Source organism: Anser cygnoides, chromosome 1 (assembly GCF_040182565.1).
Source record: "Anser cygnoides isolate HZ-2024a breed goose chromosome 1, Taihu_goose_T2T_genome, whole genome shotgun sequence".
Lineage (NCBI taxonomy): Eukaryota > Metazoa > Chordata > Aves > Anseriformes > Anatidae > Anser > Anser cygnoides.
In genome coordinates, this window is record NC_089873.1 from 190681334 (window position 1) to 190699714 (window position 18381).

Genomic DNA, 18381 nt, shown 5'->3' on the forward strand with positions numbered 1-18381 from the left:
CTAATTTTTTTTTCTTGTTATGCCTCTCACTGTGCAAGATTAAAGATCTCTGTGGTCACCTCCCGGTCTTCTTTTTGATAACACAGGCAGATCGTGTCCTTTAAGTCTCTCCACATAAAGAATTTTCTCTGGCCTCAAACAACCTCTCAGCATTCTTTTGACAACAAGGACACCAGATGCTGGTGCAGTGTTACCACAAAAATCTCACCAATGCCACATGCAGAGACAAAACAACGTCTCTTGCTGCTTGCCACATCCCTGGTTATATAGCCAAAGATTCCACTATTTATCTATACTGTAACATTAGACTAGAAACTGATTTTTGCTGGCTTGGCCCCTGTGAATTCAGTCACTGCTCTCCGTAACACAGCTCATCTCTGCAGGCATGACCTGTTCACTGTATTTTTGAGTAACTCTACTTGTGCCTACATTTGAATGGAATGAATTTACCAAGCAATACAGATCTTACGATAACTCCGACCTTAACTTAATTTTCCATTTAGCCACTCCTTTTCCTCAGAGCACATCAGTTTTGCTTTCCCATAGCTGAAAATCCTAATACATCTATCTGTTTTCCTCAGAATTAAAACGGACCATCCTTGTGCTCTCCTGAGAAGTTTCACCCTTCAGAGCTGCTGCTCAGTGGATGCCACCTTCCAGTTTCCTGAATAACCTGAAGTCTGTTCTCCTAAAGCGCAGGGTCTGCAATCTGTTGCTCTCCTTCCTCAGGATCATGAACGCCACTCCTGGCCACGGCTTTTATCACCAAGCCACTGATTGCCACATCCCCTGGTTCTTCCTTGCTAAAGTGGCAGATCCACCTGTGGTTGGCCCATCCACTATCAATAAATCATCCCTGACGCCCTTCAGAAATCATGACTGCTTGCACTGTGATGTGTTGTGCTTGTAGCAGATGTCAGGTAGGTTGAAATCCCCCCAAAACCCCGGGTCTGTGATCAGAGACTTCCTCAAATCCTTTAAAGAAGTCTTAATTTGCCTAATGAGGTAATCTGTACCAAACTCCCACCACATCACCCCTGCAGAGCTCTGGTTTCCCAGGCTGTAGGCGTTTGTGCACATACCCTTGAGATGGGTGGCCTCTCACACCCTGTTTCATCGTCCCTGAGGTCTCTCTTATTCCCAGCATGCTGCACCATTTTCTTACCACCCGTGACCACCATTTCTTCTCTTCCCCGTGCATCATAGCCTCCCTCCTCTGTTGTCCCCAGCTGAAAGTTCTCCTGTCCAGGCTGGCTGGCCGGTTGGCAAAGATGCCCTTGTCTTACTTTGTCAGGTGGATCTTGTCTCTCCCCAAGGATACAAGATATGGCTGATATTTTCTCTCAGACAGGGTTAGTTACCATCCTGATCTACATGCATGACAGCAACTCTGTAGCCCTTCTGAAAGCTCTTTCTCCTCAAGTATGCACACACACACACAATCCTAGGTCTATCCTACCTAAACCAGTCAAAATAATGGAATATTTAACTTTAAATTCCAATTGTGACAACTAAGTGTTAACATCCAATCATTTCCTCACATTTTAATTGGCAGTGAAAGCGTTTCTGTATTCAGTTCTCTATGGCCTGTACGGTTCCACTCGATGCCACTTAATTGGTTGCAAACTGAATTATCTCCCAGATAACCTTGTAGAATTCTGCAATAGTGCAATCACATTTTGCACTTTTGCTTTGGGGAGACAGCATCCTGTCATACAGTCCTTGTGTCATTTTTTGAACACTTTGCCCTCTCCGGGTTACACAGGATAATCTCTTGTAGCATGCCTAATACTGTAAAAAGTCTTATCACATATGGATCTTGCAGCTTTGTATTTCAATATATGAATTGCTGGATATCTGATGGCTTGATGTGTCTAGCTGGTCAAATATCCTCTCTTGGTCTTTTTGCTCATGGGTGGCCAATCCATTTCTTTTGTTTCTATTTCTCATTCCCTTGATGCTGTCCTCCCCCATTGTTTCTGTGGCAACAGTTTCTGAATGTAGTCATCCAAGAGGTATTCATTTTCTCAAATACTGTACTTATGAAATACACACTTCTGGACCATGTCTATTATATAAAAGAAATGCTTGAGGATATCTCAGGTTGCAATAAATAGCTCAGATATAAGCCTTTTGAAAGACATATTTACGTTTCACATGAAGGAAAACTTAATCTTTATTTCCATTAATTTAGTTGCTACAAAATGTTTACTTCTGAAGACCATGGAATCACAGATATATATTTTAATAGCTATAAATTTAAATTATCTTTTTTTTTTTTTTTTACAGTGATGTCTTTATGATCTAGGCCCTACTAGGCATTTATCATTAATAATAATGCATCCCAATCTGCTATATGTTTCCCATATGTGAAAAAAGACAGGGTGAGACATAGCTAATTTTAGGCCTCCTTAATGCAGATATTAACATCTTGGACTAGTCATCCAGATTTCCATTGTAGTCCTCAGACAAACAGGCACATGTAGAAGATGATTCATCTCGTTCCCAAGCAAACATCTTAAAACAGTTGATATAAATGTCTGTTCTACAGGTCAACTTGATTTTGGAGATGTCTGAGGCTGGGATGGTCAAATCCCAGACTCGGTGAAAGCAAAGAGCTGTTAATCTAGAGGCTGATTAAGAAAAAGGAAAGAAGAGAAAATTTCAAATGTTTGTCCTATGTGCTTGACCCTCCACACCCCTCTTCCCATGAGGGACCCTTTAGTAATGGCTCTGACAAACAACTGCTGCTTGGAAGCCAGAAGTCACTCCAAAGTTACCCTGGCATTAGAGTGATGCAGTTGACAGGAGAGATGAGTTTTCTTAGCTCAATTTTTAATTTGCTTTTGCTGCTTAGCTGGGATTTATGCCTAATTCCATTCTCCCCACCTCCCCAGGCTGCAAGGTAACCGCTTCTTTCCGTGGAAGCAGGTCAGCACCCGCACTAAGGAAGCTGCTTGCTCATCCTCACTCCCCTCAGTTCAATTCTTCCCTGTTTCCTCCCCATGCCGAGTCTGTTCCTCAGCAAATAAGAGCCAATTCAGATGATAAAATGAAACAGAGCCTCACTGATGCAGAATGTGGCTGTAGACTTCACCACCAAAGAACAAAAACAAACACACAGAACCCAAGAGGCAGGCACACTTCACCACCAAAAAATACAAAAAAAAAAAAAAAAAGGAAAAAAAAAAAAAGAAAACCAAACCCAATGGGTGGAAAGGTGACATAGCTCCATAGAAACCTCCCCATACAGCAGAGCAACCCCTAGAATTGCACCCAGCAACCCATAGAACTGAAACCTATGGGCAGATACAAAAAAAAAAATAATAAAAAACGGGTTGAAACACCAAGAAGTGTAGCGCCTGGAGCGCTGCGAGCAGCCGCCAGGAGCCCTCGCGCCCACCCCAAGCCCACCGCCGCCATCTTGGCGGGCGACGGCCCCGGGTGAGGCGCTGGGCTCCACGCCCCCCTTTTTCTCCCCTCTGCGCATGCGTGCCCGGCAGCTCCCGGGAGGGGGCGTGGCCAAGGCGGGGGGCGTGGCCGGCGAGCCGGCTGGGCGGGGCGGGGCGGGGCGGGGCCGCGCGAGCGAGCGTGCGCGCGTGCGTGTGCGGCGCCCGCCGGGAGCCGCGCGCCCTCGGCCGCCGTTGGGGCCGTAGGGGCCGTTGGGGCCGTGCGCGTCCCCGCGCGTCCCCGCGGCTGGCGGGGGGGGCGCGGGCTGCCCGCCCCCCGCAGCCTTCATCCTCCTCCTCCTCCTCCTCCTCTTCTTCCCTCTGCCCGGCCCGGCCCGGCCCGGCTCGGCTCGGCGCTGTGATTGGGCGGAAGATGGCGCTGGGCGGATGGAAATCCTAATGACAGTCTCCAAAATCGCCTCCATCTGTACCATGGTGAGCCGGGGGGAGAACTGGGGCTGGGGCTGGAGCTAGGGTTGGGATTGGGGTTGGGATTGGGGCTGGGGTTGGGGCTTGGGGTTGGGGCTGGGGTTGGGGCTGGGGCTGGGGTTGGGATTGGGGCTTGGGGTTGGGGGGGCTGGGGCTGGGGCTGGGGTTGGGGCTGGGGCTGGGTTTGGGGTTGGGCTGCTTTTGGGGAGCAGCTTGTTCCCCCAAAGCAAGGCAAAGCTGGGATGGGGGAGCCTCAGGCCGCTGCCTCGGGTGGCTTGGTGGCAGGCAGGAGTGCTGAGGGTGCCTTCCTTCCGCTGGTCCCCTCGGTGGCGGTCCCCGTCTCTCAGAGCACTTTGATAATGCTATGGGGCCGAGAGAGGCTGTTGGCAGGCGGGTGCTGCGCTGGGTACCTGGAGGAGTGGTGGCATCCCACACGTTGGGTGTCACTATCTTCATAGCCCTCTTGACAGAAGCAGCCATGCAGAGGTGGAGAGGCTCTCCTGGAGTTCCTTCGTAATGATGGGTGGGGAGCTCAGTAGGTTGACCGATGAGGGAATGCTGAATTTAGGGAAGGAAACATCCCTTAGTCAGTAGAAGTCACTACAAGTCGTGGAAGAGATGTGTCGGCACGTCAGGATTTATCATGCTCTTTTCTAACTCTTCCATGGACAAATCAAAATCCCTGTCCCCAAATCTGTTTCCACAGGGGAGGAGATGGCTAAGGGGAAAAACGCACTCTGTCATCCCATTTGTTAATTTGCTGAATTGGGATTATAATGTATCGTAATGTCAAGCAGTGGGAAATGCTGATGCATGCATAACTGGAAACTGATTTATGATTTTCATAAATCTTATGGCAAAGAGTCTTTAATATCTCCAACAGGCAGTTCGGAGTTGGCCTCTGAGAATTTGGAATGAGTGGCCATAAGCCCGTGGGGTGGGGTTGCTCAGGTGGTTGCTGATCAGCTGGAGTAGTGTTCTTTGCGACATGGGAGATCACTTCTTTTCATTTGGACTCGGAGGGCCAGACTTCCTGAGCTCATGAGCCGTCCACCAAGATCTTCTTGGGACCAAATGTAGGACCAGGAGTTTTCATTCTCTGAAGCAGTTACGTTTCAGGTTAAGACTGTTGAGGAGCCAAAGTGATCCTTGAGCCAGGACAATCTGGTTGTGCTGCAGTTGTAGCTAACTCATTTTTACCTACGGCTGACCACTGGCTGTTGTGTCAGCATAGGTTCAGTGCTGGTCCCCTGATTTAGGTCCAGTATGGGATGCCACTTCTCTGCTTATCACAGTGTGAAAGTTGTAGGTCTGGATCGGCCTGGCAGCTAGTTGCAGGTTATTCTGTATCCGTGGTTATTAGAAATGACATCTCACTGGCATGCAGGTCAATACCTAAACAAGTCTTTCAACTAAGAATTTTATGATTAACTAAAGCGTCTGTACCCGTGAAGCTGAAATTCTGATGTCAATTAGATATTCTGTGTCCTGTCGTAATCATGTGCACTGAGGTGGATAAACTCTGGGCATAAGATTTTTCCTATGCCTTTCTGATGCTTAAGCTTTAATAGTACTGTGAGACTCGGGATAGCTAGAATAGGATGTAAAAGTTTGGCACTAATTTATATAGGATTGTGCTTATAAATATTTCAGTAAAGATAGTGAGAAGAAGCAGTTGATATTTACTTTGGAGTTGTCCAGAATGACTCCTTTAATTTTCAGTCATATAGTAATTGTGCTTAAGCATTAATTTTTCAAAACCAAAAAGGAATATAAATGCTGAGTAATACTTTTTTTTTTTTTTTCCCCTGGCAATTCTTCTTTGTGTCAACCCACCATCTGATACGCTCTCAGCAGCTTTATGAAAATTCTCACAAGGTTTCCCTACCTTTTGCCCATGCTCTCTTAAAAGAATTCTCAGGTTGTTGCTTCCCGTCTTCTGTTTGGATAGTACAAAACCAGTAACAGGTACTTTTTGCCAAGAGACGGTGCTTACACAAACCTAACACATACGTACACCTGCAGTCTGGAGTGATGTTGAAGAAGCTCTTCCATCTCAGTCCCACGTTTTATGGCTTCTTTTTTTTTTGTATCCAAATTAGTTTAACTTCTGCTCACTCACTAATATTTAATGCACTTTATCCTTGTTGTTCAAGCTCTGAATACTGGAAAGTAATAAACCAGGTTTTCCAGCACTGGCAGGTTGTGTGGATACAGTGAAGAGTGATAATGTCCAGGGTTTTTACTCTGTTTGCCACAGTGCCTTCGGAGATGATCTTGCAGGAGCACGCTCTGTCTACAAAGGGGACTTTTTTTCTTCATTAGTTTGTTATCTATACTTCAGTGTTCACATCAATTATGCCAGAGCTCTTCCTGTAGTACTGTTTTCTACTGTTCTACCCCTGTGGGGTTCTCTGGACTTCTCTCTGTATCACAACTCTCGTGTTGTAATAAGTCTTAATTACATGGCTGGAGATTGTGGAAGAGCACTGGAAAACACCTTTGCTCTTGAGTGGTTTAGTCACTGTTCTTGTTGCAAAACGGATGAGGTTATAAGGTGGGCTTTGTTGTTGATTTTGATGTCTTTGCAGTAGAAGTAGAAGCTGGCCTTTTACCCTCATCCCCACATTGAACTGCAATCAAAGTCTTACCTGACTGAATGATACCGGGTTTTTAATACATTTCTGGGAAGTGGTAAAATAACCCATGTTAACTGCAGCAAGATGTGCCCCGAGCTATCCTCACTATAAAGATTCAATCTAGTCCTTCTGACTTTTGCTTTTGCTGTCTAGAGTCCAGCAGGCACTTATCATCGGGTGGAAGGTATCAAGCCTTCTAGTGGCTGAAGTAAGGAGAGGACAGAAGTTACCTTTGTAGTTTAAACGGTGTCGGTCTCAGACATAGAGAAGGAAGTTAGGATAGTAGCAGTACTTGTTTTTCTGTGTTTCTTCTAGAAACTGGTTGATTACGTTAGCATGACCTGAAAAAGCTTAATGAAATTTACAAACTATGCTAATCTGTAAACTGTAGTGCTAGACACGAAAATATTTTGCTTAATGTTTCAGGTATTTGTCTAAACGATCCTTCTCTGTCTGCTAGTTTAACGTTTTATATACAGGGTCAGTGTGCTTGGCCATTGAACGTCTTCAGTTAATTCAGACCCCCAAACTGACATCGAACACATAATTTGTAGTAAATCTGGCTTTTATAATGTCATAGTGTGTTCTGCGTGAGGAGTATGCGCATGTCTTACAGTCTGAATTTTTGTTTTTAGGCTTGTTTTTGAAAGTAGTAAGGCTTGTGGGATCTCACTGAATGCCTGGCTGTTGTCCTTTTCCTGCCTGCCTTCTTATCCCACCTCTTGCCCGTTTCAGTCCCGTTTGACAAGGGAGAAGATGTCTCAGAGATATTTGACTTCTTACACGCATGTGGGGAAAGGCTGCTTAGGGGAACAGCCCCTGTCAGCGCCCTGCTGAGGGAAGGCCGTGGTGCGGCCTTACCTCAGATGTCGTGGTGCAGAGGCTTTATAAAACACTTAATTGCAGCTTATAGTTAACTCTGAGGTAGGTGTACATACACAGGCTTCATTACTGCTCAAGAAGCTATTTGTTTACAATAGGTTTTTCAAGCCTGATTGTGAAATCCTTACTTAATGTAAATTGATGTTTGCCACAGTTTGCAGTCAGCTAGAAATGGCTGTCCCGTACTCACTCCTGTTCCTTTGGTCTGCGCCGTCTCTGCCGAAGCACAAATTATAATATATAATGTCTAATGTAATTGATAATCAGTTTAACAGATTCCACAGAAAAGTGTGAGGGGCACTCATGCTGGAAGAAGCAAGTAGCAGCAAGGAAGGAAGCTCAAAGAGAGGAGGTGATAGGAAGGAAAGCAGAAGGTGAGAGGGCTAAAGTAAAGTAGCGCAGAGGAATTAGCAGCGCCGTGGCGTTCCTTATCCGGCTGTTTGCCTGCTTATGTAGCAGGGCTGGCAAGAAACAACATGAAGAACATGTGCTGCCTCCCAGCCGCTCCGCTGCTCTCTGGCACCGTGGCCTGGACCCGCCTCATCGGCGGGCTGGAGCGCTCAGGCACGGGTTTTGTTGCAGGGCACGTTCAGTTTTGGAGAAATGTGTGTTAGACAGTTAGGTTAAGAGCTTAAACTGCTGCAGGGAGGTTCACTCATCGGTTGGATTTCTAATTGGGAGAGCTTTTCATGATGAATATGACACTAAGAGTCAAGCTGTGGTTGTGGCATTTGTCATCATCATTCTTGCAGATGTAACGTTATTGTACAGTAATAAAAGAGAAGTCTACACATTTGCTCTTTAAAATACTGGGTTTATGGCACTGCTTAATACGCCAATTAATTTGGACAAATTTGACTCTAAATACATAGAAAACAAATGTCAAATACGAGACATGAAGAAAAAAGTACTGAAGTTGTGTAGCTATAAAGCAGTATTTGTCCCAGCACAGAGGATTACTTAGTTTGCATATTACGTAGTTGGATAATTTCAAGTATATAAATGTTTCTTTGTCTTTTTACTTGTATGCAAACATACATTCATTTTGCACATTCTAAGCATGCAGAAACGATAAAATACAAACTTGGACTCTCGTCTTTCCAACAGCAAGAATTTTTATCTGTGTCAGTGGGACCAGCTGATCCCATTACTACATAAAGCTTGATTATTCAGATTGGTCTTTTAAGTAGTCTTTGTTACTTTTTAAACTAGCAAAACAACAATTAAGACTTAATGAATGTCTTAATTTGCATTAAGCCTTGTAGGAATGATTCTGTTAAAATGTTGTAAAAGGCTTACTGCCCATGAATTGACATTCTTTGTTTTTCTCTTTCAAATCTGTTGAAGGAAGGAGGAAGATGAACGGCCTGTATTGGAGTAACTTTTGTTTTCCTGGCTTAGGAAGTTTCATAGATTAAAATGCTTTTAACAAAGGACATACTTCAAATAAAATCTATCTGATCTTTAAAAAACAAAACAACAAAAAAACAACCCTAGATAACTTTTGTAGTGTATAACCAGAATGAGTTATTAACATAAATGATGTATTAGCATAAATACGTTGAAGTGGTGTATTAACATAAATATTCCAGAACTGGAAAACATTTTTTTTTTAACCATTTTTTGTAAATTCAAGATTTTAAATAAGTACATGAAAATAGGAAATTATGAAAGCAACAATTTTTTTTATTAAACAGGATTTTTTGTGGATTAAAAGAGTGTTTGAAACACACTATAGTGTGCAGTTTATTAAGAAAAGCATTTGAGCAAATGTGTTACTGTATTTTTTCCCCTCTGTTTTTTGGGTGATTAGGGGGTTTTTGTTTGTTTGTTTTCTGGTTGGTTGTTTTTTGTTTTGTTTTGCTTTTACATGGGGGTAATGCTTTTAATTACCTGGTTATTTAGGCGGTGAAAGGTTTCTAAGGTCGCCATCAGATCCTCTTGTAAATACATCTCACAGACTTCCTGTCTTGTCCATTAGTATAATTCAACCTTTAAGTAGAAGTCTATGAAGGTAATAGTGTTGGCCTTTCAGGATCCTGCTTAGTAGGTGTCATAAGAGGTGTTGTATTGATACTAGCAAAAATCCATCTGATCAGAGGAACCTGAAGCAAAATCAACAGATCTCATAAACAGCATTATCTCGGGAATTTTCTGGAATTATACAAGATAAATACGGCTTACTGCGTTGGCAGTGTTTAATTTGTTGTGATATGCTTTCCTTCTGCTTTGAGGGTAACAGTCAAAATCCATATTTAAATGTGGCAGCAACCTGGGAAGAATTGCATCGTTGTGAAGATTCATTCCATGAAAGAGCTGAGCCCAGAGCCCTAATTCTTTGAGTCTCAGCTTCATATATGGGAGTAACTTAGGTTTGACTTAAGTGTTTAAAACAGAAGAAGTATGACTGTCTGTCTGTCTGTCTGCCTGCTGTGAAGGAAAATGTGTTGCGTGTGCTCAGTGAGGCTCAAAAAGACAGGTGTGGTAGACGTAACGAATGGGAAGTGAAGGTAATTTTGTGCTGTGCAATCATCTTCCTTCCCTGTGCAGGGATGTTTTACCATGGGCTCAATTAGACTATTGAGTTAATGCTATTGAGTATGATTAGAGTACGTAGGACTATGTCTCAAATCAATTAGGCAAGGAAAAAACTAAAACTATTTGTAAGTATTTTAAAAGCACGAACTGAAGCTATCCAAATTAGATTATCAAGTCGCGTATTGCTAGAGCGTGTTCTTCTGCAAATAAAATAACTACAAGCATTACTGAAGCCCACTCAGCATATTGCACTTCTTCCTGGGCCAGAAACAATATTGTAAGAGATGTGTTTTCGTTTTGCTTTTTGTCCTGACTTATATAAATACATGGAAAAGTGTGAGTTTACATATTCTAGTAAAATATGACTTGAAGAGTAGAATTTTGTATTTCGTTTGCCACAGAAGATTCGATCAGTCACCATGCATTAATTAGTTTAGGCTGGGAAATTCTGTACACCTGCAATAGTGGCACAGACAAGGAAGCATCTTCTAATATATGGGGGGGGGGGAAATGAAAGCACTATCGAATGAGTATTTATATACTGAAATTTACTTTTACAAATTGTAAGTAAATTAATTTTATACTTGTATGTTATATTCTTGTTGAGGAAAACGTTGTTATTCCTGGTTACTGAATTTCTTACTTACTTGTAATGCCTTTCAGTCACTAGGAAGAATAAAGTTCTGGTCTGTGTTTTTCTTCTCTTTCACTTACCTATAGCTAAGTCGTGCTGGAAAATTTTGGCTTCTATATACACCTATGTAATGTGGTTAGTTATGTCAGTCACCTTTTTTCTTTGTTGTTCCTTGCCTCTTGGGGAAGGTGGAGAGTATTGTAGGGAATGATCTAGCATAGAGCACAAATGAAGGGAGAAAGACATCTTCAGGACTTTGACAACAAATGTAAGTTTTGAGATAAGAAGTTTCTTTTAATAAAAGTTCAGTCATTGGTTTTACTCAGGAAACTTACAACTCAGTAAAGTTACAGAATAAAACTATTACAGCAAACTACTGAGAAGAGGACCCACCATGTTATCAACTGATGTTTATTCTAGAAAGGGATAGATCAGCATCCCCCCTCCCTCCCGTAAGACTAACACCAGTATAATCTTCAAAGCACATTAGGCTGGTTGTGAGTCAATCTTTGTAAGAGAAGAGCTGTCTACTAGGCTGGGTGATAAAAACAAGGTAGGACACATGAAAACTGGTAATGTTTGCCTGCTCACTGACATGTTTGTAGACAGTACTTCAATGCAGGGTAGCTTTTTTTTTTTCTTTTTTCTTTAGGCAAGTGCTGAGTGCCTTCACATTAGTGTTTCAGTGTGCACTTCTGAACTGATTCCTTCAGGCATCTGAATTTTACCATACTTTGGTTTACATCTTGAAGTCATCTTACTGTGCACAAATTAAATTCCTTTTGGTGGAAACTAAATCAAGCAGCATAGTTAAGCCACAGCTGAGTGTTCAGTCACAGAGCCAGTCTAAAACCAATCTGGCAAAAAACATCTGAAACTCAAATTGTGCGTATGTCAGATCATAAACACCCACTGATGTGCTTTACAGATCTGCTGCTGTAAGCTTATCCATATGTTAGCTGTTAGAATTAGTACTGCTGAGACCCACTACTTGTGGCACCACAGAAGTGTGACCTCTGGGGCAGTGAAAGAAGGCAATGATAAAAGTGGAAATACTTAGCAATATTATTGCTTTAGCAAGTTTTTTTTTTTTTAAAAAAAAAGAAAAGAAAGGGAACCCATCTTATATCTGCACTTTAGATTTTTTTTTTTCTTTCTTGTTGAAATGCTCAATGTCATGGATTTTTTTTTTGTCCATTTTAGAACTTTTAGAGAACCTGTATCTGTAAAACGTGAAAATCAGGAGAATTAATTGTGCTTAATTAAAGATACTACACTCTTCCAGCACTAGTTGTATGGGTTGTTCAGTGAGCCCCAAAAAGCAGAGAATCATTTTGGGATCTTCCCGTATCCCAGTTAGGTGGCAGAGGAAAAACTTTTATACTCTGCGTCATACATCATAGACTGAAATCTCCCAAGTCTAGATCCAAGTCTAGATCCAGTAAATCTCTCATGGCTGATGTAAAAACATATGACTCCACTTCTGCTTTAAACCACTGCTGACCTTTTGTCTAAAAGATCATACGATACCATAATATTTGGTGGTGTCACAGTGCTTCTCCGCTACATTCCCAGAGAAGCTGTGGATGCCCCATCCCTGGAGGTGCTCAAGGCCAGGCTGGATGGGGCTTTGGGCAACCTGGTGTGGTGGGAGGTGTCCCTGCCCATGGCAGGGGGTTGGAGCTGGGTGGGCTTTAGGGTCACTTCCAACCCAAGCCATTCTGTGATCCGTATTTGATATATTATCAGCAGGGACTGATAATGTGTACGGTAACGTTAAATGGGAAACCTCTCAGAGTGAGGGATAGTTAGGTAATAGTTCTTACGTGCCAGATGTGAGTATGCATTTCAGCACGCTCCTTCATGCTCCTGCTGCATGCTCTGTCCTCCCCGTCTGCAGCCAGCACACTGTTACTGTGTGGGGAGGAATGACATCCTCTTACAACAGACAAAAAGAGGGGTGTAGAAGGAAGTCTGAGTAGCTTGTGGGTTTTTATATTGGTATCAAACATCCGTGCTGGTTTGTACTGATAAAACATTCATAATCAACCGCATTCAAACAAAAGTAATGTCATGCTCTGAAGCTATGTGAACGTCTAAGCCTCGAATGAAACAGCCTTGAATAATCAGAAAACTGTACTGTTAGTATAGGCCTATCTTAGCATGTTTTACTTACTGACGAGTCAGGATCTTTATTGTGCTAGAAATCTAAATACAGTGGTCAGGTCTGTATGAAACAGAAACATCAAAGTTTATATCATAATATTCTCCCTTCCAAAGATAGAATAAAGTAGCTACTCCACCCTAGCTTTGAAAAGAGAAAGAATTTCCTAAACGCCTTGAATTTATTTTTAATGAAATAGAGGTTTTAACAATAGGATAAAAAGGCCTTCCTTTTTTTTCCCTATTTATTTGTAAATAATATCCACCTTGCCAGAACTCGTGGGTGTATTTCAATAATACTGCAACACCAAATATTCAGAAGCCATGGAGCACTTTAATCTTAGATGAAGGTTTATACAACTTTTCCTCATCGTCAACGTCACCATTTGAGAACAGTTGTGAAATCCTAACTGCTATTTTTAATGCAGTTTTGTGATTTTGATTCAGTTTTATTGTTGTTATGTTCAGGGCCATTTGCTACATATTTTGTGTAAAAACAAACAAATAAAAAGAACTAGTTGGGAAGGAGTTGCATCTGCTTTTAAGATTCTTTATAGTATGTGCTATTTTAGATTCACTTAGGCTTGACTTTAGACTGGAATATCCATGCTTATGTGTTAGTTTATTAGAGGGTGTATATATATGGCAATGTTTTATGCAACAAAGGTTAGATATGTTTGCTTTTCACTAAAAGCATTCAGAGTGAGACCTCTAAAAAGTAAGTTATTTATTCTCTGAATTTTCCAAGCAGAGGTTTTTCTATCTCTAAATAATAATAAAAAAAAATTTAAAATCTCCTTCCTTTGAAATCCACTGTTTATTGCACCAGTTTAGTCTACAGCCATCAGCTGGAACGACAGAGTAATCAGAGTTACTTTCTCTGACTTCTCTCTGAGGATCAAAACCAACAGATTTGTTGGGCAAAGTCTGCAGCATTTCTAATGCACACCAAAGCTAGCTGTACTGTGCTCTTTTAATTTTACAAGTCAAAGTATTTAACAAAACAATTTAAACATTTTATATTTTTCATTTTAAGTGGAATCGTCCAGTCTGTTTGCTTCCTATGAACATCTGCATTTCTTAACTTTGTGTGAGATACATTGCTTGAGTATGAGAATTATGCTTGTTGAGGGGAGCACCATTTGACCTTTTATCATCTACTTTGTAATATTATATTAAAGTGATTGTTATTAAAGAAGCTACTCTGAAACAAATAAATATAGCACACCAACAGTGTAACTGCATAAAAATACACAAAAATGATGTAACTTACTTTGAGATGTTTTTGAACAGAATGCATTTGGAAACACATTATCTAAGGCGTTTTGGATTATGTAGAAATAAATTTCTGGTGGTGAAAGGGTGTTAGGTTCTTTATCATACGCATGTAAATATTATATTGTGGCACAGCTTCTCGCTGGGTGACCTGTCTGCTTTTAAGATCTGAGTGGAATGATTTTGTGGCCAATATAAACATCCTGAGAGTGCAAATCAACAGAGAACGCAAAGGACCGATTTTCCTGCATGCATGAGTACTGTTATCCTGCCTACAAACTTGTATTTGGATTAGGAAACAGACTAATTAAACATGTTTTCTTAATTTGGCATGTATGATTGTTGAGCTGGATCACAAACTCCACTTCTTCTACCCCTCTGGGGTACAAGCAGGAAGGTGTTTCATTCATTTTCTGTGTTTAGTCTCTGATTTATTTTTGTCTTCCTCTCTCCTGATTAGAGGGATTGCTTCAGCATATGTAAATTCAGTAAAATCTAAGTTTTACAATCTGTCATCTGAAGATGCAGGTTTGGTGTAGCAAGGTCTACAGCTGTGACCAGTAATCTCGTGTGTGTGCACACAGGTAAATTGAAGTAAATCAGTGATTGCCTGGGGATAAAAACCTTTGAGCTAACTGTTTAGTATGCATATGTGAGAATCAGGATTGAAATATAATGTGAAATGCATAACTAATGTCTGTGCACGATACAGAACATAGCTTGAACAATGGCTCTTTTCCCCAGATGTGTGCTGTGGTCAGACTCATAATTGTGACTGTGTTTTTGATGTCTCTGATGTGTATGAGCTGCCACTCATAGCTGTAGTTGTTCATTTTACAATTTTCAGATCCAAGTCATTTATCCTTGCGAAAAAAACTCGCTAGATTTTTTTTCTCAAGCAGATGAACTCCCTGTGTACATAGTTGTAACACTAATGTTTTTCTGCTTTTGATTTTTCTAGGGCGCCAATGCCTCAGCTTTGGAGAAAGAGATTGGTCCGGAACAATTTCCAGTTAATGAACACTATTTTGGTTTGGTTAATGTAAGTTTCAGTTCCTAACACGATTGCTTTGAAATGCTGTGACTGGATTTGTTAAATTGCAAGACTGTGACTGAGTCGATAATTAAAACACTGAAAGATACAGCCATTGAATAGACACACTTACTGAAACGTATTTTAATTATTGTATTTGTTGAAATGTGTTACTGAAATAATAGTTGAAATTGGGCTAGTTACTTAATACTTTATTTCATTTTACTTATTGTAAGGTAGTTTTTAAACCACTTGCAGTTACGATGTAGAAGTATTAAAAAAATCTGTTTAGAATATATATCACATAGTTGGTAATTTGCCAATCTAAGAGAATAAATACAGTAAAAGAAAAAATCTGTGAAGCTGTTGAAGGTATCAAGCTTTCACATCTGCTATTTTTATTGAGATGTAAAAAAAATAATACTGAGCCCAAAGGGGGAAGCAAGTGTGGAAAAACACACTGAATTGTTCAATTCATTTACTAGTTTTCAGGAATAATGTAAAATTTAATTTCTGGTGTTACCCATGAAAAGTATATCTTGTTATAAGTTGCATGATTCTGTCTGAAATAAATTATTAATGGCTTTATTTTGGGGGTTTTGGAAAGTATGTACTAAAACCAGGTGGATTTTACATGAGCTAGCATCTTCCTTTTTGTAGTGGAACTAATTACTTGTAGTGCTGTCCTGCTACTACAGCACGTGTCTCTGCCTCTAGGTTCTTAGCACTGACATGGTTTAGGTGTCTAAAATCCCAGCATCCACTGGGCAGTCATTAAATGTTCTTACTGATAAGCTGCCTTAGATGCAGCTTAACTGCCATGACTTAAATTAGTAATTTATTCCTTTCCTGTGGAAGTTGAATTTTCTTCAAAATGACGCATTGCGTTTTATTTTTATTTTTTATGAAAAGATGAAACAGAGGAGTTTAGCTGTTAATACTTACTGTAGGGGGTACACTGTTCCCCGTAAGATTTTGCTCAGCCTGGAGAAGAGGAGGCTCAGGGGGATCTCATCCGTGTCCCTAAATCCCTGAAGGGAGGGTGCAGAGAGGACGGAGCCAGGCTCTGCTCAGTGGTGCCCAGTGCCAGGACAGGAGGCCATGGGCACAGCCGGGCACCCAGGAGGCTCCCTCTGAGCACCAGGCAGCACTTCTGTGCTGGGCGGGTGTCCCTGCTTGAGCAGGGGATTGGACCAGGTTACCTCCAGAGGTCCCTTCCAAACTGAACTGTTTTATGATTCTGTTAGTTCTATAGCTGAGCTTAGACTTTCCTTCAAAGCTGTTCCTTTTCTCAAGTCTGTTTTTCTAATTTCTTATCTCAGTCCAGGGAGGATTTATTATGTCTCTCATATTACACAACGGATTGAACATCGTTGCACTGTTTTCTATATACAAAATCTCTTTGACCTTAATTTATACCTACAGTACTGGTTGATATGAATGCTGCCTCACTGTCCCTTTTCAGATCAGAATGTATGCCCTGTTTTTACTGTAGAAATGCATCTAGAGAGAGTAAAAGAGGTAAAAAAGAAATAATTGAAATCTTGCGATGTCCTCTTAGCAATCTTAAACAGATATCTTAGACACCACCCACCCTTTCTCTCAAGAGTACAGCACTTCTAAAAGTTTGTCCCATGATCTATGGTAGTATGCAAAGGGCTTATGCTGTCTTGGCCATGTCTTAAAATAAAGTGTAAAAGTATTCTATTTTTTTTGGAGGGGAACAATGGCTTAGCTTAAGCCTTTGTCTTCCACCTTGGTTATGTGTCTATATAAAACCCTCTTAAAATGACCCAAGTAGTCAATAAACTAATGCGAGATCAACCTGCAGATGACATATTAGAAATTTCAGTTCTCTAACCATCTAAATTCAGATGTTAAACTGGGTAAGTATATGGTGCTAATATATTTCCACTTTAAACATGTGAAAGACCAGGTGGTTGATGGGGTGTTTGATTCTGTAAGTGAAAGCTCTACATGGAAAATTCAGCCTACAGTTGAAAGAACAATATCATTCACTAAATCAGCAGGAAATATTTTAGATATGTGGTAAGATCAAAATGTTAGTAGCATGAAGTACTGCCATTTGCATCCACTAAACTGAAGATCTTTGCGAACTATCTGTCAGAGGTAGCAACTCCTCTAAAAATGCCTGACATGAGCACTTTATTCAGTTAAATCTGATTGCCCTATTGGGGTCAAACCATAGTGCATTTCAGACTTGCTGCTGATTCCTTCTCACTTTGTGTAGAGCCAAATGCTAAGTACAAAGAAAAATAAAGTTAGCATTCCTAATGTGATCTGGAGAGACTGAACTTATAGGGGTGACACTTAATAGCAGGTCAGAGAAAGCTTTCTTGCCTGATGCGGGATTTTACGTATGAGATTCAGCAAGTATAGATTGCCTGTGTAGACATGGCTCAAATATATAAGCTAAACATTAATGCGGTATATGTATTATGGTATTTACCAAAGCTGTAGTCTCACCATTCCATATGCAAATCTAGCTCATGTTGCTGTTTTTTTTTTTTGTTTGTTTGTTTGTTTTTTGTTTTTTTTTTTTAGGATAATGCCAGGCTTCACCAGGCAAACTGCTGATTTGCAGTCCTTTCATGCCTTTCTCCAACTCTGTCCAACCTTTGTCATACTGCTGAAACATTTCAGCTTCCATAAAATCACAGAAGGGTTGGGGTTGGAAGGGACCTTTGGAGGTCACCTGGTCCAACTCCCTGTTTAAGCAGGAACACTATGACCCAGGACCACGTCCAGGCGGCTTTTGGAGATCCCCAAGGAGGAGACCCCACAGCCTCTCTGGGCAGCCTGTGCCAGGGCTCCGTCACCCGCCCAGCACAGAAGTGCTGCCTGGGGCTCAGAGGGAGCCTCCTGGGTGCCCGGCTGTGCCCATGGCCTCCTGTCCTGGCGCTGGGCACCGCTGAGCAGAGCCTGGCTTCGTCCTCTCTGCACCCTCCCGTCAGGGATTTAGGGACACGGATGAGATCCCCCTGAGCCTCCTCTTCTCCAGGCTGAGCAGCCCCAGCTCTCCCAGCCTCTGCTCACAGCAGAGATGCTCCAGCCCCTTCTCCATCTCCATGGCCCTATGTTGGACTGTCTCCAGTAACTCTGTGTCTCTCCTGTACTGGGGGACCCAGAACTAGACACAGCACTCCAGGTGTGGATTCGCTGCTGCTGGATAAAGGGAAAGATCACCTCCCTTGACCTGTGGACAGCACTTGTCCCAGTGCAGCCAGCACGTTGCTCCTTTGTCAGCTGAGTAAGCTGAAGGGGTAACAGCAAAGATTGTGCAGCTGTCAAAGGAAAGAACAGGACCATGAAGCGAGA

At 41.7% G+C, this 18381-nt stretch overlaps 1 protein-coding gene and 1 long non-coding RNA gene across 2 annotated transcripts in view; one reads left to right on the forward strand and one right to left on the reverse strand.

Moving 5' to 3' along the window:
• Positions 1-1352: 1352 nt before the first annotated feature.
• LOC136789602 (uncharacterized) lies at positions 1353-3468 on the reverse strand. Its single transcript, XR_010828356.1, has 2 exons — positions 3348-3468; positions 1353-2633 (listed from the first exon to the last, which is right to left on the reverse strand). It is a non-coding gene; the product is annotated as an uncharacterized lncRNA (long non-coding RNA).
• Positions 3469-3602: 134 nt separating this feature from the next.
• USP12 (ubiquitin specific peptidase 12) overlaps positions 3603-18381 on the forward strand; it is a 38879-nt gene continuing 24100 nt past the window's right edge. Inside the window, exons 1-2 of the mRNA XM_066989742.1 lie at positions 3603-3884; positions 14971-15051. Of these exons, the coding sequence (XP_066845843.1) occupies positions 3837-3884; positions 14971-15051 (129 nt within the window). The 5' untranslated portion in view covers positions 3603-3836. The remainder of the gene's footprint in view (positions 3885-14970; positions 15052-18381) is intronic.